Here is a 24693-nt window from a genome sequence, read left to right on the forward strand (position 1 = left end):
TTTTTAGCTTCTCGGATTAAGTTTCAATGTATTTCTGTAGTTCAGTGATCTTTGTTCTATCTATGTTCTGAATTCTAATACTGTCATTTCAGCCATCTCAGCTTAGTTCAGAACCTTTGCTGGAGAGCTGATGTGTTCATTTGGAGGAAAGGAGTCTCTGTGGCTTTTTGAGTTTTCAGAGTTCCTGCACTGATCCTTTCATTTTTGTGGGCTTATTACTTTCAATCTTTGAGGTTGCTGACCTATGGGTGAGTTTTTTTCTTTTATCCTAATTGATAACTTTGAGGGTTTGATTGTGGTATAAGGTGGATTCAGCTGACTGGCTTCATTTCTGGAAGATTTAAAGTGGCCAACACTCAACTCCCAGCTCCTGGACTGCATGCTCTAAATCTTGGTGACTTGTATTGGGTGCCAACTTTGTTCCCTTGCTCTTTGAAGTCAGGAACCCACTGTGCTGGGGGCCAGGGTAAAGAGAATATGATCCTAGTCTACTGGTCACTACACTCTGATAGGTGGTATCAGCCAATCTATTGTGAAGAGCAGGGACAGTGGGATTCATCCTCCTTCACACATGCCAACAGCAATGGTAGTGGTAGCTGGCAGAGTGATAGCAGGTACTAAGGTACCTGCCTCCCTTCAAACCTCAGTCCTCACCAAAGCTCCTTATACCCTTAGTTGACTGCCAGGTTGTTGCAAGCCCCTAATAACAGGTACAATTTCAGAAAGACCCACAAGATGTGAAATTGGCTCAAACTACTGTGGTAAGTGTATCAGAAGTATTAACAGCAGAATAAACCAAGTTGAAGATAGAATCTCAGAGCTCAAAGACTGGTTCTTTAAATGAAGTCAGACAAAAATAAGGAAAAAAGGATTTTAAAAAATGAAAAAAAATAGAAATATAGGATTATGTAGACAGATCAAATCTATGACACATTGGCATTCCTGAAAAGAGAGAGAGAGCAATCATTTTGGAAAACATATATAAGAATATTGTCCATGAACATTTCTCCAACTTTCCTAGTTGAGATTTAGCTTGATATTTCACCAAATGGACTTAACAGACATCTCCATGATACTCCAAATAACAAACACAAACATGCAAATTCAAGAAATTCAGAGAACCTCTGTGAGATACTCAAATGACTAAGAAACATAGTCATTAGATCCTCCAAGGTCAACATGAAACAATATTAACGGCAGCTAGAGAGAAGTGGCAGGTCACCTACAAAGGGAACCCAACAGGATAACAGCAAATCTTTCAGCAGAATTCTAAGCCATAAAACATTGGGGGGCTATATTCAAAATTCTTAAAGAAAATAAAGTTCAACCAAGATTTTCATACCTGGCCAAGCTAAGCTTTATATATAAGTAAATAAGAAATGACATCCTTTTCAGACAAGCAAATGCTAAGGGAATTTGTTACCACCAGGTCTGCCTTACAAAAGATCCTTAAGAGAGAGTGAAACATGGAAATAAATGTTCTTTTCCAATCACCACAAAACACACTCAAGTACCTAGGCCATGCACACTACAAAGCAATATTTAATCAAATCTACTTAACAATCAGCTAACAACATAATTACAGGGTCAAATCTGCAAATGTTAATATTAATCTTGAATGTAAATGAATTAAACTCCCCACTTAAAAGGGAAAGAAGGACAAGGTGTGTAAAGCAGAAGACTCAACTGTATGCTGTCTTCAAGAGACCCATCTCACATGCAAGAACACCCACAGGTTCAAAATAAATGGATGGAGAAAAACTAATCAAGCAAACAGAAGACCAAAAAGAGCAGGGGTTGCTACTTTGACTTCAGACAAAATTAGCTTTAAACAAACAACAATAAAAAAAGATAAACAAGGGCATTACATAATAATAACGTGTTCAATTCAACCAGAATATTTAACTACTCTAAATCTCTCTCTCTATATATACGTGTGTGTGTGTATATACATACGTATGTGTATATATGTGTGTATATATGTGTATACATATATATGTGTGTGTGTATATATACACATACATATATATATCTCTAACACTGGAGCACCCATATTTATAAAATAGTTCTTAGAAACATACAAAGAGACTTAGATAACATCACAAAAGAAGTGGGAGACTTCAACACCCAAGTGACTTTTGGACACATAATAAAGGCAGAATACTAACAAAGATATTTGAGACTTAACTTAACATTTCCCCAAATGGACATAACAGACATCTCCATAACACTCCACATAACAAAAACAAAATATTCCTTCTTCTCACATTCAAGTGGCACATGCTATAAAATTGACACAATGCTTGGCCAAACACAATTCTTAACAAATTTAAAAAAAACAATATCAACCACATTCTTGGACCACAGCAAAACAAGAATAGAAACTAATACCAAGTAGATCTCTCAAAACCATACAATTAAATGGAAATGAAACAATCTGTTCCTGAATGACTTTTAAGAAAGAAATTAAGGCAAAAATTAAGAAATTCTGGGAAACTAATAAAAGCAAAGAAACAATGCACCAGAATCTGTAAGACATAACTAAAGAGGAAAGTTTGTAGTACGAAACACCCACATCAGAAACATCTCAAATTAATACAGAAACTTGAAAAAAACAAGAGAAAAATCAACCTCAAAATTTGCATAAGAAAAGAAATAGGCCAGGCGCAGTGGCTCAAGCCTGTAATCCCAGCACTTCGGGAGGCCGAAGTGGGCGGATCACCTGAAGTCGGGAGTTCTGGACCAGCCTAACCAACATGGAGAAACCCCATCTCTACTAAAAATACAAAATTGGCCGGGCGTGGTGGTGCATGCCTGTAATCCCAGCCACTCAGGAGGCTGGGGCAGGAGAATCACTTGAACCTGGGAGGCAGAGGTTGTGGTCAGCTGAGATGGCACCATTGCACTCCAGCCTGGGCAACAAGAACGACACTCCATCTCAAAAAACAAAAACAAACCAACAAAAAAAGAAATAACCAAAGTCAGAACTGAATTAAATGAAATGGAGATGAGGAAAACCACACAAAAAAATCAATGAAACAAAAATTGTTTTTTCTAAGGATAAAGAAGAGTGATGGACTTCTAGTTATACTAATAAAGGAAACAAGGGAGAAAATTCAAAAACCTACAATCAAAAATGAACAAGGAGACATTACTATTGACCTTACAGAAATACAAAAAACCCTCAGAGACTATTATGAACAACTCTATGCACAAAAACTAGAAAATCTAGAAAAATTGATAAATTCCTGCAAACATGCAACTCCCCAAAACTGAACTAAGAAGAAATTGTAACCCTGAACAGACCAACAATCAGTTCCAAAATTGCACAGTAGCCAGGCACAGTGGCTCATTCTTTAATCCCTGCACTTTGAAGACTGAGGCAGGTGGATCACTTGAGGCTAGCAGTTTGAGACCAGACTGGCCAATATAGCAAAACCTGTCTCTACTAAAAATACAAAAATTAGCCAGGCATGGTGGCACATGCCTGTGATCCCAGCAACTTGGTAAGCTGGAGCACAAGAATCACTTGAGCCTGGGACGCAGAAGTCGCAGTGAGCCAAGATCGTGCCACTGCACTCCAGCCTGGGCAAAAAAGTGATACTCTGTTTCAAAAAACAATAATTGAAATAAATAAAAATGATAAAAAATTTGCACCAGCAATATAAAATCTACCAACCAGAAAAAGCCCTTGAACACACAGATCTACAGTCAAATTCTACCATATGTATATAGAAGAGCTGGGACCAATCCTACTGAAACTATTTCCAAAAAATTTGAACTCATTCTATGAGGGCAGAATCACTCTGATACCAAACTTCTGTAGAGACACAATGCAAAAAGCAAACTTCAGGCCATAACTCAGAATATCTGGAACAGCTCAGAAATCTGGTTGCAGAAAGCTAGGAACAAGCCTAGCCAGTCAAGTTGCCTCCGGGGCAGATGCCAGAGGCAGATTTGCTGGGCTGGGAGAGTGCAAGCTGAATAGATCCCACGACCATCTGCTGAGCTGAAAACCCTGGGCCATGGGTGCCTTCCCAGTTGCATATCATTGGGTATCACTGCCCTGCCAGAAACTCATCCACTCCTTGACCCACTGCACCAGTAGACATACCCTACAACCCACTCGGACTCTCTCAAGCACAGAACTGGCAAGTCCCTGGGGAGTTGTGAATCTACTGGTGACCCAACACTCAGCTGGTACCACCCCTAAGGAAGGAGACAGTGCGTCCTACCAAATCTCCCGCTGGGGCAAAGAAAACACAGGCATGGCGCCAGTTTCTGAAGGGGATGGCACCAAGTCCTGGGAATGAGATTGGAGAGGAAGTCATCTCTTGCCCCTGCCTTCTTTCCCCCAGGGCACTGCTGCATAAGCACTGAAAAAGTGCGCAGCGGTTAAAGCTTATCTGCCGGCCCTTACTCTTATGCGCCATCTAGTGGACTAAATCCTAAATTATACCACCAAACACGAGTACATTCCTCCAAGAGGCAATGTCTCTGAAACCCGTCAGAGTATGTATATACAACTTTGGAACCCATACGTACAGCGCCTTGGCCTTCTAAAAGCACTCAGAAATGAAGCCAATTGACTATACAGTATATTAACCAGTCAAACTCTCAAGGGGAGCAAGAATAAAAAAAAAAAGTCCCATCCAAATGACAGCAAACTAAAAAAAAAGACAGCTCTCTTAGATGAGAAAAAATTAGCACAAGAACTCTCGCAACTGAAAATGTCAGAATGTTTTGTCACCTCTAGAAGATCACACTGACTCCCTAGCAATTAATCCTAGCCAGATTGAAATATCTGAAGTTAAAGACATGCAATTCAGAATGTGGGTGTCAAGAAAACTCAAAGAGATTTAAGAGAAAGTTGAAACCAATCCAAGGAAGCTAGAAAAAATGATCCAAGATTTGAAAGACAACATAAGCACATTAAGAAAGTACCAAACTGAACTTCTGGAATTAAAAAATTCACTACAGGCTGGGCGCGGTGGCTCAAGCCTGTAATCCCAGCACTTTGGGAGGCCGAGACGGGCGGATCACGAGGTCAGCAGATCGAGACCATCCTGGCTAACACGGTGAAACCCCGTCTCTACTAAAAAATGCAAAAAACTAGCCTGGTGAGGTGGCGGGCGTCTGTAGTCCCAGCTACTTGGGAGGCTGAGGCAGGAGAATGGCGTAAACCCGGGAGGCGGAGCTTGCAGTGAGCTGAGAGCCGGCCACTGCACTCCAGCCTGGGCGACAGAGCGAGACTCCGTCTCCAAAAAAAAAAAAAAATTCACTACAGGAGTATCAAACTACAGATGGAAGCTTGAACAACAGACTAGACCAAGCAGAGCAAAGAATTTCAGATCTCTAAGACAGTTCCTTCAAATCAACCCAGTCAGACAAAAGTAAAGAAAAAAAAATTGAACAAGAAAATCCAGGAAATATGGGATTATGTAAAATAACCGAACCTAGTACTCATGGGCATTTCAGAGAGAAAAGAAGAAAGTGTAAGCAACTGGAAAACTTATTTGAAGATGTAATTCATAAAAATGTTCCCCATCTCACTAGACAGGTCAACATGCAAACACAAAAAATTGAAAAAACCCCTATGAGATACTATACAAGATGATCATCCCCAAGGCATATAGCTGACAAACATTCTGAGGTCAAAACAAAATAAAACATTTTAAAGGCAGCCATATCAATATTAACCTTGAATATAATGATCTAAATGCCCCCCACTTAAAAGGCACAGAGGACCAAGTTTGATTTTTAAAAATCCAACCTTCTAATGTTTTCAAAAGATCCATCTCATACTTAACTACACATATAAACTGAAAGTAAAAGGATGGAGAGAAAACTATTATGCAAATGGAAAACAAAAAAGACCAGGGCTTACAATTCTTTTATCAGATAAAAAGAGACTTCAATAACAGCAAAGGAGAAAGCAGGTCATTACATAATTATAAAGGTTTTAATTCAATTAGAAGCCTTAAATTTTTTTTTTTTGACAGAGTCTCGCTTTGTCACTAGAGTGCAGTGGTGCAATCTCTACATACCGCAACCTCTGCCTCCTGGGTTCAAACGATTCTTGTGCCTCAGCCTCCCAAGTAGTTGGGATTATAGGTGTGCACCACCACACCCAGCTAACTTTTTTGGTATTTTTAGTAGAGACTGGGTTTTGCCATGTTGCCCTGGCTGGTCTCAAAATCCTGGCCTCAAGTGATCTGCCTGCCTCAGCTCTCAACGTGCTGGGATTACAGTTGTGAGCCACTGTGCCTGGCCTTCTGCTTTCTTCTCTTGCTCAAGATTGCCCTATTAGGGGTCTTTTGTGATTCCATATGAAGGCTAGGATTGTTTTTCTGTATTTGTGAAAAATTCCATTGGAATTTTGATAAAGATTAGATTCAATCTATAGATCACCTTGGGTAGCATAGACATCTTAACAATAATAAATCTTCTAATCTGTAAACACAAGTTACACAACATTTATATTTTTCTCAAGTTTTTAAATCTTTGCTTGAGGAGTTTTGCATCGTTGTTCATCAAGGACGTTGGTCTGTAGTTTTTTATTATTATGTTCTTGCCTGATGTTGATATCACAATACTGGTTGCATAGAATGAGTTAAGGAAGAATCTTTCTTGCTAAATTTCCTGAAATACTTTTAGTAATACGTACCAGCTCTACTTTGTATGTCTAGTAAAATTTGGCTGTGAATCTGTCTGGTCTTGTCTTTTTGCTGTTGTTTTTGTTGGGAAATGTATTATTTCTGCTTAAATGTATTATTTCTGCTTAAATCGCATGACTTGTTATTGGTCTGTTCAGGATTTCTATTTCTTCCTGGTTTATTCTCGTGAGGTTGTATGCTTCCAGAATTTATTCACTTCCTCTAGGTTTTCCAGTTTGTGTGCTTAGAGATGCTCACAGTAGTCTCTGGTAGTTTTGTGTATTTCTGTGGCATCAGGTGTAATGCCACCTTTATCATTTCTGATTGTGTTGATTTGAATTTTCTCTTTCTTTAGTGTAGCTAGCAATCAATTTTATCTTTTCCATAAACTTGTCATTTTGTTTATTCTTTTATCTCTTTTTGTTCTCAATCCCATTGGTTTTGGTCTGATCTTTGTTCTTTCTTTTCATCTGCTAGGTTTGAGCTTAGTTTGTTTTTGTTTTTCTAATTCCTTGTAGTGCAACATTAGGTTATTAATTTGAGATATTTTCTACTTTTTTATGTAGGTATTTGACACTATACACTTTTCACTTAGCACTGCTTTTGCTGTATCCCAGAGGTTTTGGCATGCTGTGTCTCTATTTTGTTTGAAAATTGTTTTTAAATTTTCTGCCTTGATTTTGTCAGGTAGCTAAAGGTCATTTAGGAGCAAGTTGTTCAGTTTCTATGTATTTGCATATTTTTGAGAGTTCCTCTTGGTATTGATTTATAATTTTATTCCACTATGATCCAAGGAGACACTTAATTTGTTTTGGATGTTTTTAATTTATTAAGATTTGCTTTATGTCCAAATATATGCTTTATTTTGGAGAATATTTCATGTGCAGATGAGAATAATGTATATCCTACCATTGTGTAAAATGTTCTGAAAATGCCAGTTGGGTCGATTTGGTCTGAAGTCTAATTTAACTGCAATGTTTCTGTGCTGATTTTCTGCCTCAGCATTGTCAACAGTGTTAATACCCCATTATTATTGCTGTCTATCTGTTCTCTGAGGTCTATCAGTATTTGTTTTATGAATATGGGTGCTCCAGCATTGGGTGCATATACATTTAGATAGTTATGTCTTCTTGTTGAATTGAGCCCTTTGTTATTATGTAATAACCTTCTTTCTTTTTTTAATGCTGTTGATGAAGTCTGTTTTATTTCATGTAAGTATGGCTATTTCAGCTCATTTTGGTTTTCCATTTGTGTGGTATATCTTTTCCCACTGGTTTTCTTTGAGGCTTGGCTTTTTACCATTAAAGTATGTCTCTTGTAGGCAGCAAATGTTTGTATCTTACTTTTCCTATTTAATATGCCAGTCTGTATCTTGTAAGTGGAATATTTAGGCCAATTACATTCAGGGGTAATATTGAAATGCAGTGTTTTTATTGGTGTCATAATGTTGTCACCTGGTTGTTTTGTAGCAACAATTGTATAACTGCTTTATAGATTATGTGATCTTTTTACTTATGTGTGCTTTTATGATGGCAAATTTTGTCCTTTCATTTCCATCTTTAGAAGTCTTCTGAGCATTTCTGGTAAGTCCAGTCAAGAGGTGACAAATTCCCTGAGCATTTGCTTGTCTGAGAAATACTTTATTTCTCCTTCATTTATGAAGCTTAATTTAGCCAAAGCCAAAGGTTTTGGCTGGCAGTTCTTTGCTTTAAGAAGACGGAAAATAGAAGCCTGATCTCTTCTGGGTGGTACAGTTTTTGGCAAGAAGTCCACTGTGGTTCTGATGGGACTACCTTTATAGGTGCTTTGATACTTCTCTCTAGCTGATTTCAGCATTTGTTACTTTATGTTAACTTTGGTTTGTCTGATGAATATATGCCCTGGTGAGATCCATCTTGCAGAAAATCTTTCAGGTGTTATTTGCACTTCTTATATCTGAATGTCTAATTCTCTATCTAGATTAGAAAAGTTTCTTAACTAATTAGATACATTTCCCATGCTTTTTACTGTTTCTTCTTCTCACTCAGAAATGCCTATAGCTTGCAGGTTTGATTACTTTACATAATCCCGTATTTCTTGAGGGTTTTAAAATTTTTTTATGTTTTTTCCTTAATTTTCTTATGATTGGGTTAATTCAAAGGACTGAGCTTTAAGGTCTGAAACTTCCTTCTGCTTGTCTGGTTTATTGTTAAAACCTTCAACTACATTTTATAATTCCTTCAATGAGTTTTTTATTTCCAATAAGTTCTGTTTGTTTTTTAAATATCTCTTTAGTAAATTTTGTACTAATATCCTGAATTGTTATTCTGATTTCTTTATGTTGGTTTTCAACTTTCTCTTGGATCTCACTGAGCTTCCTTACAATTAGTATTTTTAATTTTTTTAATGTGTCACTTTAGTTTTATTTCTGTTACAATCCATTGCTTCAGAACTGGTGTGATCCTTTGTGGGTGTCAAAACACTGTCTTTCTCTACTGCTGAAGTTTTCACATTATTGCTCATTTACAGAAGCTGTCACTTAGTTATTTTTTATTTGCTTTCATTTGAATAACATTTTCAATTTTCGATTCTTTTCTTTTTTGGGGGTGTGATTACATGCTGTGTGTAATCATTTGGCTTCAATTCTGGGTGCTTTCAGGGCGCTAAGGCTCTAGATGAGTTTCTTGGTTATAGACAGTTTTTGTGCAGTGGCTTTCTCAAATGCTGATTGTTGTAGCAATATAACAGGTATATAATCTGAGTCACTATCTTTTGCAGGGCTGGGAGTGCAGAGGCCTCAGGAAGATTATCTCATTCCCTAGTATTATGCCCTTCTGCCAACAAGTTTTGTATATGGTTATACAGTTCAGTTTACTGTTTAGTAGTTGGCACTTACTAGCAGACGCTGGCTTGTTGTTTGACAATTTGATGACTAGCAAAAGCCCCTTCTTTGAAGGGGGTGGTGGGAAAGCTCACTGTGGGATGCACACGGGTCTCCGCCAGGTGGTAGAGGTGTGGAGGGTGTTGCACTAGCTCCTCATCCTAGGGATGTAACTCACATCCTTATCTACTCCTGTTCAAGGGCTCACAACCTTCAGTTCAGATAGAGAATGTCCTTTATCTCCAGGCTGCAATGCAACTAGATTTCATAGAAAACATTCATCCTGTGGCTACAGCTGAAATGACCTCTGGAAAAAAAAACCTCTTCCCACAGCTTGAAATAGACAGCTGTAGCTGGTCCATACTCTGTAGCTGGTTCATTCTATGGTGCAGAAATGCTGCCACTTTGTATAGGGAGGAAGAGATAAGTCCCACCCTTTGAGTAAGTCCAGGTTGGTGGGGACACTTTCAACTGGGGTGCAGCTGTCCCAAAGTGTACTGAAAGCCTGTTTCCAAGTGCACCCACACAAAACCCCAGCAGAAAACATCATGACTGTGTCTGCAGCAGTGATGGAGAGAGCCGAAGATGCCTTTTCCATTTCAGTTCCCAGCCACTGGTGCCACCTGTCCACTTTGACAGGACAATACTCATTTTCAAAGATCAGCATTGCACCTGTGTCTCTGCTGGGAGAAATACAGCCATTTTCTGGTTATAAGTGGGGAGGGGGGCTCTCCCTCAGGGAAGAATGTACATTCCAGTTTCCTTTGTCCCAAAATGTGCTTTGGTGTACTAATCCCCCTTCCCTAGTGAAGGCCTGTATCAAAGGCTAGGTCTCTAAGGATCTTGCGGCTCCCCAAGGTCCTGCTGGTCCCCTGCAGTTGCCAGAGGCAGAGAAGGTTCTGGGAAACATTTGTGTGGGATCTAGTGATGCAGAGAGACACAAGGGTTAAAATTATCTGGACAGAATAGAGGCCCCAAACAGATGTACAGTCTGTATGGTGCTCACCATCTCAGCTCGGGTTTCAGGGGGAGAGCAAGCAAACCTATGTGAACTCACCACCCAGTGCTCTGCCCTCCAGAAGTTCCCCAATCATTGCCAACAGTGGTGCCTGGGTTTGCAAGGGCAGAGGGGCTCTCAGACAAATTGGTGGTAAGCAGTAGGGTACAAGGGTGAGGGAAAAAAGACACACTCCCATCTACACTTTCCATGGGATTCAAGTTCCTCATGGGTCAGTCTCTGGCAGACATCTATGCCCCTTTTTTTTCTTGTACTCCCAGCTTCTTCCTGTGGGTTCTCCAAAAGGTTCTGACACTTTTCTCTCAGCATTTCACTTAAGCCATGATTATTCACCTGTAACGTTAAATCTTCTTTCAAAGAAGAACTGGTATCTGATGTCTCTAGTTAGCCATCTTGAAAAAAAATCACCACATGATTTTCATTCTTTATTCCGTTAATGTGATTTATCACAATTATTTTGATGTAGTTTCTTTAGCTTTATTGAGGTGAAGAAATATGAAAAATAAAATTGCGTGCATTTAAAAAGTACAACACAATGATTTGAAGTAAGTATATATTATGAACTGATTGCTGCAGTCAGGTTAATTATCATATTCACTACCTCAGGGACTTAAATTTTTCTTTCATTTTGATGAGAATGCTTAAGGTCTACTGTTAGAAAATTTCAAAATATATAATTTAGTATTATTAACTGTAGTCACCATGCTTTACATTATATCCTCACAACTTACTTATCTTAGAATGGAAAGTTTGTATACTTTGGCCTACATCTCCCAATTTGACCCACTCCTAGATCTTGTCAACCACCATTCTACTCTATTTCTAAGAACTCAATGTTATTGTTTTATATTCTACATTCACTTTTTTTTGCTTTAAAATGTTTATGTAATTTACAGCACAGAGAAAAGAGACAGAAAAAAGGCTAAAGGGTCTTACACTACTTAATCTTGGGATTGGGGTAAAAACTATGACCTGTGGGTCAAATGCAGTCCTTTACTTGCTTATGTAAATAAAGCTTTACTGGAATACAGCTATACTCATTCATTTACATAATATGTCTATCTGTTTTCACACTTCAACAGCAGAAGTAAGAAGAAAGATGGTATGGCTCATATAACCTAAAATATTTACTATCTGCCCTTTGCAGAAAAGCTCTCTGACTGGTTGTAAATTAGAAAGAGAATCTTCATCATAATCTGAATGAGCTGAAGTAACAAAATCATCTTCACCAATGTTCTTGAGCCAGAATAAGTGGATTAATATATTTCCCTATCATATGTGGTTTGTATTAGCCAATATTGTGTTGTTATAAAGGAATACTTCAGACTGGGTAATTTATTTTACTTTACTTGTATTTATTTGTTGTTTTTCGAAGACAGGGTCTCACTCTATCACCACTGGAATGCAGTGGCACGATCTTGGCTCACTGCAGCTGCCACCTTCCAGGTCAAGTGATTCTCCCACCTCAGTCTCCCGTTTGCTAGAACTACAGGAGCACACCACCGTGTCTGGCTATTTTTGTATTTTTAGTAGAGGCAGGGTTTCACAATATTGGCCAGGCTCAAACTCCTGACCTCAAGTGATCTGCCTGCCTAGGCCTCCCAAAGTGCTGGGATTACAGGCATGAGCCACCAGGCCCGACCCCTATTTTTAAAAACAGGTTAATTTGCCTTACAGTTCTGCATAGTGCCACTATCTGCTTTAGTCCAGGACCTCAGGGAGCTTCCACTCATGGCAGATGGCAAAAGGGAACAGGTTTGTCACACGGTGAGAGAGGGAGCCAGGGAGATGCCATGCTCCTTTAAGCCACCAGCTGTCATGTGAAATAACAGAACAAAGGCTTGCTCATTACCATGGGGAAGGCACCAAGCCATTCATGAGGGATCCACACCATCACTCAAACACCTTCCACCAGGCCCCACATCTGACACTAAGGATCACATTCCAACACAAGATTTGGAGGAGAGAAATATCCCAACCATACCAGGTTACTCAAACATTCTGCTTATAATTTGTGCAGCCCAAACTAGTTACCAACTGTGTTTGTTAACTAAAATATAGTATTCAAATTTTTTGTGTTTAACTTAAAAATTATACAGATAGATAGATTTAGACAAAGAGGGAGAGGAGAGAAAGAAAGAGGGAGAGAGACAGAGAGAGAGAGAGAGAGATGGGAGCTATCCAATTTGAGTGTGAGGAAATCTAAAAATAAATAAATAAGAACTCAAAATCCTATTACTAGAAACAGCTTTTTGAAACCTAAAAATATTTTATTATTTTTTTCTTTATATTTAACAGTATGGGACTGTTTAGTAGAACCCATACCAAAGACAATTTACAACTCCAAGTTTTACCCACGAATGATGTGACAAAAGCTTTTTGAATTCAAACCAGCACTTCTATAAAACATTGATTTTGATAATTGAAGTGATATAGCAAACTAAAAGTGTTTTTATTTCTAAAGTAAACATTTTAGTCAAAGTTCCATCAAAAATCAACTGTTTCTTTGACATTTTTCAATACTTTTAGCTACAATTATAGTTAGTGATATAGTACATATTATTTAAAATGTATTATAAACCTTTTCTCTTTAATTTATATGAAATATAAAATTTAAAATGTTGTAACACGATTCATATTGAAAAACATGTAAAATTGTATAAACTGCTCTCATACAGAAAGTGCCACTGGAATCACATAAAACGTTCAAATGCTTCAAGGTGCCAGGCACAGTGCTTGGCACATATTACATACTTCATAAATGTTTGTTCACTCATTCTCTCATTTACTCATGTACTCGAAGAAATATGGGCTTAAGGAGAAACTGCATTATAATGAGAACTGAAAGCACAATCTTTTATCAACAAACCTGGAGTTTTGCAAAAGACTTTGACGGACAGTGGAGAAGATGAGACGATGATAATCAAGATTTCAAACTCCTTGGTTAAAATCTACTCAGTAGCCGGGCGCGGTGGCTCACGCCTGTAATCTCAGCACTTTGGGAGGCCGAGGCGGGCGGATCACAAGGTCAGGAGATCGAGTCCATCCTGGCTAACACGGTGAAACCCCGTCTCTACTAAAAATACAAAAAAAAATTAGCCGGGCGCGATGGTGGGCACCTGTAGTCCCAGCTACTCGGGAGGCTGAGGCAGGAGAATGGCGGGATCCCGGGAGGCGGAGCTTGCAGTGAGCCGAGATCGCACCTTTGCACTCCAGCCTGGGGGACAGAGCGAGACTCCGTCTCAAAAAAAAAAAAAAAAAAAAAAATCTACTAAGTAAAGCCCTGGGTTCACAAGATGACATAATAGAGAATCCGAGTCAATACTCCACAAAAAGAATGCATTCTTTCAATACCCAGGTTGGACTTTTATATATAATCATCTGCTTGAAGCTGGTTATAAGTTGTGTTAGAAACACACAGTCCACCGGAAGGTAAGAACCACCTGATGGGGGACTTGTTTTTCTGCACTGAGACTTCTTTTCAGGTAGGGCCTCATTCTCTTGGTTTTGACAACTTAATACAAGTTGAATTAAAAAAAAAAAAAAAAAACTGGCTTAAACCAAAGAGTTTTATTCTAAAATAAAGATAAATACATGTAGAAGGTAGAGGGGTGTTTAACACTCCTATTTTTTTTTCCTGTTATGCACGAACCAATCCATCTATTCTGCACATTTGTGCCAAAGTCACAAGGTGAGGTGTCAACTCGTTGAGGGGCATTTCTGGGCTATTTACAGAAGGGCTGATAAATGCAGTATTTTACCAGAGTAATAAGGTCTACAAAATGCAAAAAGCTGTAAAAAAGAGAGGAAAGTATGGGTACTAAGTAGAATATAAGATAAAAATTGATCTTGGAGGAAATTTACTCATTTTCTGTTTGCCCCAAGAATACTGTGCTGGCAGGAAGATGCACTTTTTTTTTTTTTCCCCCTACGTGGGAAATGGGTTAAAAATCTGTAACAAAAATAAAACATAACGCTGGCAAGTTATTTGCAGCTGGCCTGAATTGTCTTTGGTATTGAGAGAAGAAAAAAGAAAAAAAATGGAGGGCCGGGCGCGGTGGCTTACGCCTGGAATCCCAACACTCTGGGAGGCCGAGGTGGGCAGATCACAAGGTCAAGAGTTCAAGACCAGCCAGACCAACATGGTGAAACCCTGTCTCTACTAAAAATACAAAAATTAGCCAGGCATGGTGGAACATGCCTGTACTCCCAGCTACTCAGGAGGCTGAGGCAGGAGAATTGCTTGAACCCGGGAGGCAGAGGTTGCAGTGAGCCGAGATTGCACCACTGCACTCCAGCCTGGGCAGCAGAGCAAAACTCTGTCTCAATAAAAAAATAAAGGGAGTACTGTTGTAGGTCCAGTCTTGTCATTCCACAGAAGGTATGGAGAGGTGTAGAAGACCCTCTCAAATTCTTTGCTTGTGAACTGACTCTGCTTGAATACTTCTCTGTCTTCTCTTAACTCCAGTCATCTGACTAATACAATGAGAGCCCTTGGAGATACAGGTTGTGTCTCCTCATCCCTTGAGAATTTCCTGGAAGACCAAGGCGGCCTCCTTACTCTGCATTCTTCCAAACAAAATAAGAGTTTGGAGACTCCACTGCTATCTGCACAACTTCTCTGGGTCTTTGACAATTAAATTTTCTTGCCTTTTTTTTCAGTGATTTGTTAAGTGGGCTTGTGCTATTTTTAGCAAGAAGGCTTTTTCAAGAACCAAGTACTTTCCCTTTTCTCTTCTAAAGTTATAGTAATCTACCTTTATCGTTTAAAAATTTTAAAGGTTCAAGTAGTAAAAAATATTACAATCTCAAAGTATGTCCTAAAATTTAACTCTCTTAAAAACTCAATTGTAACTGGCTCTACATCCTTATTTTCTATGTTTATTGAAAACTTTTGTAGTGGCTGCCATTTATGGATTATTGGCTGGGCTGTGAGAACTATTTAATAATTTTTGGTATAAGATGAACTACCTTGGAAAACATTTAATTATATTCATTCATTAAATCTTTTCCCAACTTAAATCTAAAAGCTAAGTTTAAAAGACATGCTATCAAATAAGAAAATAAACCTTCAGAATTCCAAGGTGGATTTCTTGTATGAACTTTGTTTCATAAAATCTTAAAATTCAGAGTAAATATCATACTAGTTATACTGTTTGCAATTTTATTAATGTCAATGGAAGATGCCTAAATTAAATTAAAACAATAAAAACAACCCTTCAGTTTGTGACAGAAAATTTGTAAGCATTAGATATTTATCTTACACCATAGTTACTGATAAACTTTTTTGCCAAAATATAAAGAATTAGTAATTTATTTAAAAAGAAATAACAATGCAAACCTACTGATAGTAAGAGAAAATCTCTGAGATACTTCGATGCTTTTATCACTGAAAACTATTTTGAAGCTATTCAAATTATTCTGATTTCTATACACATCAATAGAAAAAATTTTAAAACATAAAATATCTGTGAATGGCACACTCACCTGGTAAGATAATAAAGGGTATCATCCCAGATAGAATATTTAAGAAAGTTGCATTGTGTTTTGTTTTTGCTTTAATGAGTTGTAAAAGTAATTTAGCTTATCAAGGCAAATTCAGAGCTACATAATAGTACAGTGAATTTTGCCAAGTCACACAAATAAAGTTGTGAGTTGGATGACTATCCTAATGTTATTATGAGATTAAAGTAGATACAACTTAATTGGTAGATTTATTAGTTCAGAAAAATAATCTCCTACCAGCAAAACAAAGAATTTCTTTTAGAACAGATTTCATGGCAACCAATTGTGGCATTTTCCGCACTTTTTATCATGCTACCACCACTGACAGAACCACATGAACAAAGTCTCAAACTCAGGCTTATAAGTAGTAGTTATGATAAATAGAAGTTTTAATGATTTCATATGAAGACAAAGACTGGAAGAGTATTTTTTGTGAGATCATGCCCCTGGAGGAAACTAAATTTAGCCATGAAATTTAAATACAAGAGATTTTATTTAAACCTATTAAATAGGATTTGAAATGACTGCCAGTCTGGTCATCCAATACGGAACTTGAAAATTCAGACATGGACTGCACTTCTGTTTGTTGTCACTGATGCAGTTATACTATCTTTTTTCTTTACCTTAGTTCATTACATTATTAAAATGGAGAAAAATGAAACAATGTGGAATATTTGACAGTTGCTCCACTGTAGGAATACATAATTGGTTCCAAAGGCCATCCTTAACTCCTGCAAGGTGCTCTATATTCTTGGGTTTCTCTTAGGAAGTCTTGTCTCCAGACTCCAGAACTCTACAAACCATATATGTATGTGTGTGTGTGTGTGTGTACAAATATATATAACTCTCTCTCTATATAAAACTCTATATAACTCTATATATACATATAGTTTTATATAAAGCTATATATACATATATAATATACATTATTTATATATATACAAAATATATATGGTTTGTAGAGTACCAGGTGATGCAAAAGTAATTGTGATCTTTGCTATAACACACATCATTCTTATATGACCACTATCATGTTGACTTAGAAGTCTAGGTTTTCAGACTAATTTCTGTAGTGGTCCACGTAAACAAAACAGGTGAGACTGGTCCTGGTCCTGGTCCTTGAAACTGCTTTTATCCAACAGCAGAATTACCTAAGTGTGGTGCTGGCTAAATGTAACACAGGGAGAGGGTGAGCCTCTGTATTAAACACCTGGTAGTCTAAAGGTAAAAGGTCAACACTGGAGAACAGCACATACAAATATTTTAGTGTTTCGGCAATAAAGACACCCCACTGTACATCATCATGTGTAGGAGTAGAGAAATGTACATTTTTAACTCCAGAAAATCCACCACTGATTCAGCAATACTTGTCAATGGCCAGTTTTGTTCCCAGCCCCACTGCCTGTATTTTGGATTGTAAGAGAATCACCATAGGTACCAATAGGTTTCAGTTACTTCTGGACAGAGGATATAATACTTTTCAGCCTGACAGCCACAACCTCCACTGCACCATCAAACTTGAATGACTCAGGACCTAGCTTTAATGCGGTCTGTCATGTGACTCATGACATGTACGTGCAATTTCCACCCCAGCTCTAAATAATGATAGACGTTATCCATTCTGGAACTATCTTCTCCTAGTGCAAACCTTACCCCAGCAAAGCAGGCCAGATGCCCATCTTGTTTTCCAAGTGCCCACTGATCCATTCTTTACTAAAGATAAGACATCTATGGGAGTATTTGTTTTTTTACAGCCTCAAGGGCATCATCACACATCTTTCTCCATTCATAGTCTGTTTTATCTGACATCAACCACGCTCTCAGTAAGTATTCATAAAAACTGTCTCCAAGATCACCAAGTGATGTGTGATACCGACCCCAGTGCCCTGCTCTGGGGTTCAAACAATTTAGATAAAGACCGTTTGGACAATCCATTTTCTGAAGCAGTTTCCGCATGTACATGACCTTGTTGTAGTAAACCAGGTCTGCTGTCAAGTAGCTGAGGTGGACGAACTCCATATGCAGTGTACCAGATTCAGCCAGAATGCTGCTACATGGAGGCCCCTAGCCTCAGTTACACCCTACTCCACTCTGTAAATGTACCATTGTCCAGGGAATCCCAGTAGATGTGTGAAAGGCAGGAAAAAGTTTCTTAGCCAGTTGCACAGCTTTAATCTTGAATATCTCCTTTCCTGAAAGGTGATATGCTGCAAATAGGCCTTCAATAAACTGAATGCTGACTTCAAACACAAACATCTCTGAATTCACACTGACCTCAAGGTTGTCTTAAACAATCTTTGCACATCTAGGAATTCAGCATGGAGCCCTATGATATAAGGGGTATCCAAAGCATCTACAATGGTAGCACCCATTTGTGAACTTTCAAATGTTAGTGGTACAACCTTTCCTTTTAATAGGTCTGAGTTCATTATGTCCCCAACTGTATGTCCTATAATTATCCTAGGCATGTTTCATGCTTTAATTTTTTTTTCCGTTTTCTTATGTTGTCTTCCGGGTCTCCACCTTTCATGCCTAAAAAGTTTGGAATAGGAACTGGTGGCAGTGGCTTGTTCTCTGTCTTCATTTCTTGGACCTTATTTTTCTCTGTCTGAATTTCTGCTTGGATTTCCTTGCTTGACTTTTCTTTCTTTCTTTTTTTGAGATGTGGTCTCACTCTGTAACCCAGGCTGAGTGTTGCAGTGTCATCAGGACTCACTGCAGCCTCCACCTCCCAGGCTCAAGCAATCCTCCCACCTTAGACTCCAGAATAGCTGGGATTACAAGAGGGCACTACCACGCCTGGCTAGTTGTTGATTTTTTGTGGAGACATGGTCTCATCACGTTGCCCAGGCTGGTCTCAAACTCCTAGATGAAAGCCATCCTCCGGATTTGGCCTCCCAAAGTGTTGGGATTACAGGTGTGAGCCACAGCCCAGGCTGCCTGACTTTCTCAACTTTTCTTTTGTCTCTTCCAGGGCCTTCTCATAATCAGCTCGAATTTTATGTCTCAGAGGTTCTTCTTCTTCTTCCCTGTGTGTATGTTAATTGAGTGCATAGATAAGGAAGACTTCAGGGTTTTTAGCCCCTTCGACAGCTACTACATGAGGAATTAACACATCGTCTAAACCCAGATCAAAGCGTTTGCGTTTTGAGAAGCCTAGAAGAAAAAAGAATGCCCCCAAACACCGGGTGATGAAGGCACTAAAAATAAGTGTCTTCGCAGAAAGTCTCAAAGTAGCGCTGTGATGTCGGGAGGACAGCCCCAGGTTCAGAGGTGGGATCCCACGTATGGAGAGGGCAGCAGGGCTGGGGTAGTCATCGTTTATGCTCTTGAAGACAATACTCCATAAAGTTCTCATCTTATAGCAAATGCACGATACACTGAACTGTCTTCAAAATATTGGCAAAAATGGAAAAACTCAATTTTGCTCAACTTAAAGGATTGCCGCGCTTCTTCACAGGCAACGCTTTGACGCTCCTCCAATTCCATTCAGAAACGTGAGTGACCCCCCGCCTCAAACGATCACAAACTTATGTCCTAGGAGATCTCGTTTGCCCTTTGACTTTCAGGGCCCTATCAGGTTATCAGAAGACTCTTCATTCCTAAGGGTAGATCAGAGAAGTCACACTGCAAAGGAGCTACCCCTTGGGGAGGTGCTCAAGGGTGGTCTTCTGCCGCAAAAGGGAGTCTGGCTAAATCCGAGGAATTGCAGAAGGTTCACCATCTCCTCTGGTACTTCTATTCCAGAATCTCTTAACCTTAGTGGTGGAAAAAGTAAGGGTCTCCACCGAAGCCTGAAAACCGGGAGGAAGATTTCCCGCTTCCGGGAGGCCAAGACAAAGGCGCTGAGGGAAGGAGCAGGAAGGGACCGGCCGCCCGCGCTTCCCGACGCTGCCAGGCAGTCTCCCGGGCCGGGCAGAGCTCCGAGGCTGCCTCCGGGCAGTCACATCCAACGTACCTGAGCCCGGCCAGCCGCTGTCGCTGTCGCCGCCGCACGGGCCTGTCCGGACAGACCTTCCTCCTCCTCCGCCGCCCCCGAGAAGCTCGGCTCGCAGGCAGGGAAGGCGCGGCGGCCCCTGCGGTCGGTCAGTTCACCAGGCGCCTGCTCCCGAGCGAGTTGCCACCGACCCCGCCGCGCCCGGCCGAGCCCCGCGCTCCGCAGCGTGCAAAGGAGCCGAGCAGCGACCCTTGCTCCGAGAGCCCGGGGCCCGCGCCTGCCCATTCCTCGGGGCAGCGGGTGGCCCCGGGCGCGCGCGAGCAGCCGCTTCTCGGGCGGGCAGAGGCCGGCTTCTTGTCCTTGGCCAGCCGCCGTGGGGGCCTCCTCCGCGCCGCCTAGCGTGGCGCCCGGTTCGGCCTGGCTGCTGCTGCTGAGAGACGGCGCCCAGGAGCAGGGCTGCGGCCGGGCCTCTGCCTCCCCAGGCCCAGTGGGCGCGGAACAGCTGCGGGGCCACACGAGCCGGGCGCACACACGGAGGAGATGGAGGACAGGGCCGATGGGGCGCCTCCCGAACCCGCCCCGACACGCTAGTGGGCGGCACCAGCGATTGAGCGTGGGGCGCGCTTCCTGGAGTCCACAGTTAAGTGACACCATCCTGGGTCTGCCTTTCTCTGTCGGGATCATTTCTCTTAGCATGAATTCCTCCAGGTCAGACACAAGGTCACAGACGGCGGTTTCTGCCTTGCTCTGGCTGAGTATATTTCATTAAATATATATCCCGCGTTTTCTGTATCCAGTCATCCCTCTGTGGACTGATAGGTTGTTTCTGTGTCTTGACTGGTTTAAATAACGCCGTAATAAAGTGCAGATTATCTCTTTAAGATATTGATTTCCTTTCTTTCAGTACATACCCAGAAGTGAGTTGTATTTTTAACTTTTTAAGGAACATCTATATGTTAGTTCATATGTCTGCACCAATTTACATTCCCACCAACAGTGTACAAGGACTTCCCTTTCTCTACACGCTCTGCAACAGTTGTTCTCTCTTGTGAGGTGTTGGTGACTATTTTTAGTAATAGTGATTGTAGCAGAAGTGAGGTGGTATCTCATTGTGGTTTTGATTTGAATTTCCCTGATAGTGATGTCAAGCACCTTTATGTATTTATACCTGTTAGTAACTTTTTTATTTTTTTGAAAAAAATGCCTATTCGGAAGATATACCTGTTTTTATTTGGGTGGTTCTTTTTTTTCTTTCTTTCTTTCTTTCTTTTTTTTTTTTTTTTTTTTGCTATTAGATTGAGTACCATATATATTTTGAATACTAACCTCTCATTAGATTATGGTTTGCAAACATTTCTCCTATTCTGTGGGTTACCTTTTCATCTTGTTGATTGCGTCCTTTGCTGTGCAGAAGCTTTTTAGTTTGATGTAATACCATTTGTCTATTTTTTATTTTTTTGCCCGTGCTTTGTGGTATATCCAAAAAATCTTTGCTAAGACAAATGTCAAGGAGCCTTTCCTTGTTTTCTTCTAGGAGTTTTGTAGTTTCAGATCCTACACTTAAACCTTTAATCCATTTCAAATTGATTTTTGTATGTGCCGTAAAATAAAGAGTCTAATTTCTTTTCCTTTCTCCTACCTTCCTTTTTTTCCTTTTATTTCTTCTTCTATTTTTTTTTTCTTGCATGTGAATATCCAGTTTTCCAAACATCATTTATTGAAGAGACTATCCTTTTTCCATTGTGTCTCCTAGGCAACTTTGTCTAAAATAAATTGACCTTAAATGTGTGGGTTTATTTATGGGCTCTTTATTCTGTTCGATTGATTGCTATGTCTTTTCTTATGTCAGTATCATGCTGGTTTGATAAATATGTCTTAATAATATAATCTAAAAACAGGAAAAGTGATGCTTCCAACTTTGTTCTCTCTCAAGAGTGCTTTGGCTGTCTAGAGCTTTTTGTGGTTCCACACAAATTTTAGAATTATTTTTATTTATTCAGAAAAAGGTGATTGGAATTTTGACAGGAATTGTATTGAATTTGTAGTATGCTGTAGGTAGTATGGTAATTTTAACAATATTGATCATGAATCTGATATATATTTTCTATTATTTTTGTCTTCAATTTCTTTCATCAATATTTTGTAGTGTTGAGTGTCTAGATCCTTCAAACCCTTGGTTAAATATCTTCCTAAGTGTTTTTTTTTTTTTAAATACTATTTAAATTGGATAGTTTTCTTGACTTCTTTTCAGGTAGGTCATTATGATGTAAAGAAGTGCAACTGATTTTTTTGGTGATTTTGTACCTAAAACTACTGAATTTATTCCTTAGTTCTAACATTTTTTAATGGAATTTGTAGGGTTTTCTATGTATAGGACCTTGCTATTTGCAGGGATAATTTTACTGCTTGTCCTCTCATGTGAATGTCTTTTGTTTCTTTCTTTTTTTTCCTTGCCTAATTGCTCTTGCTGGTAGTTCCAGTACTGTGTTGAAAAGAAGTGGTGACAGTGGGCATTCTTGTCTTGTTCCTGATTTTGGAGGAAAAGCTTTCAGTTTTCCCTGATTATTACGTTAACTGTGAGTTTCTCATAGATGGCCTGTACTATATTGAGGAAATTTTCTTCTATTTCTAATTTTCCAGGAGTGTTAGATTGTTTTCAAATTTTGTTTCTGTATCTACTGAGATAACCATGTAGTTTTTATCTTTCTGTTAATGTGCTGTATCATTTAATTGATTTGTCTATGCTGAAATTTTTGCTATAGGGAATGGAAAGTTATCAAAAGATTTTTATAAGGGATATTTTGGATGAGTCCCCTCAGACCACTGCTAGGGAATGGGTTCTCGAAAAATAAATATGGAGAAAAGAAAGTTTGGCATGTTGCTGTAGGGATGATGTTGGCTTGTAGGAGAGCCTATGGGTTCGGAGACAAAGGGATGGATTTAAAAATTATTGGAATGGTAACCTAGCCTCAAGGAGAGGAGAATTCTCCATGCTCCTTTCTTTTCTCATGTCTTTGATTTTTGCCCCCTTGAAAGTTAATATGATTGGTTAGATTTCAGGACAGAATAAAGGAATTATTTCTAGAGATTAATATTTTAAAGTATTACAATTACACCTGAGTCTGGTTTTCCCCTCTCCTCCTCCTCCTCTCTCTCTTCCTTTTTTCCTTTTTCTTTTTGTTTCATTGTTTTTCTTCCTTTTCTCTATGCATTAACGCCACCAAAGAGTCTTGGAGAGTTAGTCTTGTTCTCACCCTCATACTCTGTGTCTTTTCCTATGTCATTTTCCCTATGGCACTGTTGGGTGCAAACATGAGGTTGATTATATTCAAGAATCATGCTTGGGGAAGGGAGGAGAAACAGGATAAAGGGGCTTTGACTCAGGACTCCTTCAGTCTACTATCATAAGAAAAAGGAGATTTCCAAAGAATTCAGACCAGATAGCTAGTTTATTCAACCTGAGTCAACGCCTCATCTAATAATAAAGTTACTTTTCTCTCTCTTTTTTACCTTTTCGTACCTACATCTCCTTTAAATTAATTTTACAGAGAAATAATTGGTTTGAAAAATAATTCAGATATTTTTGTGTCCTTTGAAACATTATTACCTTAAGAACACCTACATATTCTTTGCAGCATTAAGTTAAATAACGCATGCCTTATTCATAACATGTTACAAAACAGCTGTTTAAATAAGATTTATATGCATTGAATTGTAAAAGGACCCATAAGATATTGTCATTTGACTAAAAATTGTAAAGTAAAAGAAGTATAAGCATTATAAAAATCCACAAACCTTCACACCAAACTTTGAATGGTCAATAATATTCACTTAGGTGTGAGTGTGGAAACAGTGATGGATTTTGACAAAGATAATTTTATATTTTACTTTATGGAATTATTTTGTTTAAGTTATTTTGAGATATTGAAAAAATATTTTATATATAAATATTTTATGAGAAATAATATGATTAATTATTAAATAATGTAATATTAATATTAATATATTTCTAATATATAATATGGGAAATAAATATTGATATAGTAATATATTTCTCATATATAAATGTTAATATTTGCTTTTAAGCATAAGAAATATATAGATTTATATAAAATTTATATATTTCTATGCATATATGTATAAATATATAAATTTCCATTTTTATTTTAGATTCAGTGGATACATGTGCAGGTTTGCTACAAGGGTAAACTGTATGATGCTGAGGATTTGGATTCTATTGATCTGATCATCCAAACAGTGAACATAGTACCCAATAGGAAGTTTTTCAGTTCTTGTCCTCATCCCTCCCTCCCTCCTTTTGGAGTCTTCAGGGTGGGTTATTCCTATCTTTATGTCCATCTGTATCCGAGATTTGGCTCCCACTTATGAATGAGAACATGCAATGTTTGATTTTTTTTTCTGTGTCAATTTGCTTAAGATACTAGCCTCCAGCTTCATCCATATTGCTACAAATGACATTATTTCATTTTTTATGGCTGTGTAGTATTTCCTGATGAATATGTACCACATTTGTTTATTTCAATGGGTTTTGGGGTGCAGGTAGTTTTTGGTTACATAGATAAGTTCTTTACTGGTGATTTCTGAAATTTCAGTGCACATGTCACCTAAGCAGTGTACACTCTACCCAATATGTAGTCTTTTATCCATCACCTCTCTGTCAACATTCCCCACCAAAGTTCATTATATCACTCTATGC

The 24693-nt window shown here is 38.9% G+C and overlaps 1 protein-coding gene and 1 pseudogene across 1 annotated transcript in view; both read right to left on the minus strand.

Annotated features, from left to right (window-relative positions):
• Window positions 1–20672, minus strand: part of LOC135968643 (uncharacterized) — a 62839-nt gene extending 42167 nt beyond the window's left edge. The window contains exon 1 of the mRNA XM_065536269.2: window positions 19998–20672. Within this exon, the coding sequence (XP_065392341.1) occupies window positions 19998–20672 (675 nt within the window). The remainder of the gene's footprint in view (window positions 1–19997) is intronic.
• LOC135968642 (mannosyl-oligosaccharide 1,2-alpha-mannosidase IB-like) lies at window positions 11150–20557 on the minus strand (annotated as a pseudogene).
• Window positions 20673–24693: the final 4021 nt, after the last annotated feature.

The sequence above is a fragment of the Macaca fascicularis genome, chromosome 19 (assembly GCF_037993035.2).
Source record: "Macaca fascicularis isolate 582-1 chromosome 19, T2T-MFA8v1.1".
Classification (NCBI taxonomy): domain Eukaryota; kingdom Metazoa; phylum Chordata; class Mammalia; order Primates; family Cercopithecidae; genus Macaca; species Macaca fascicularis.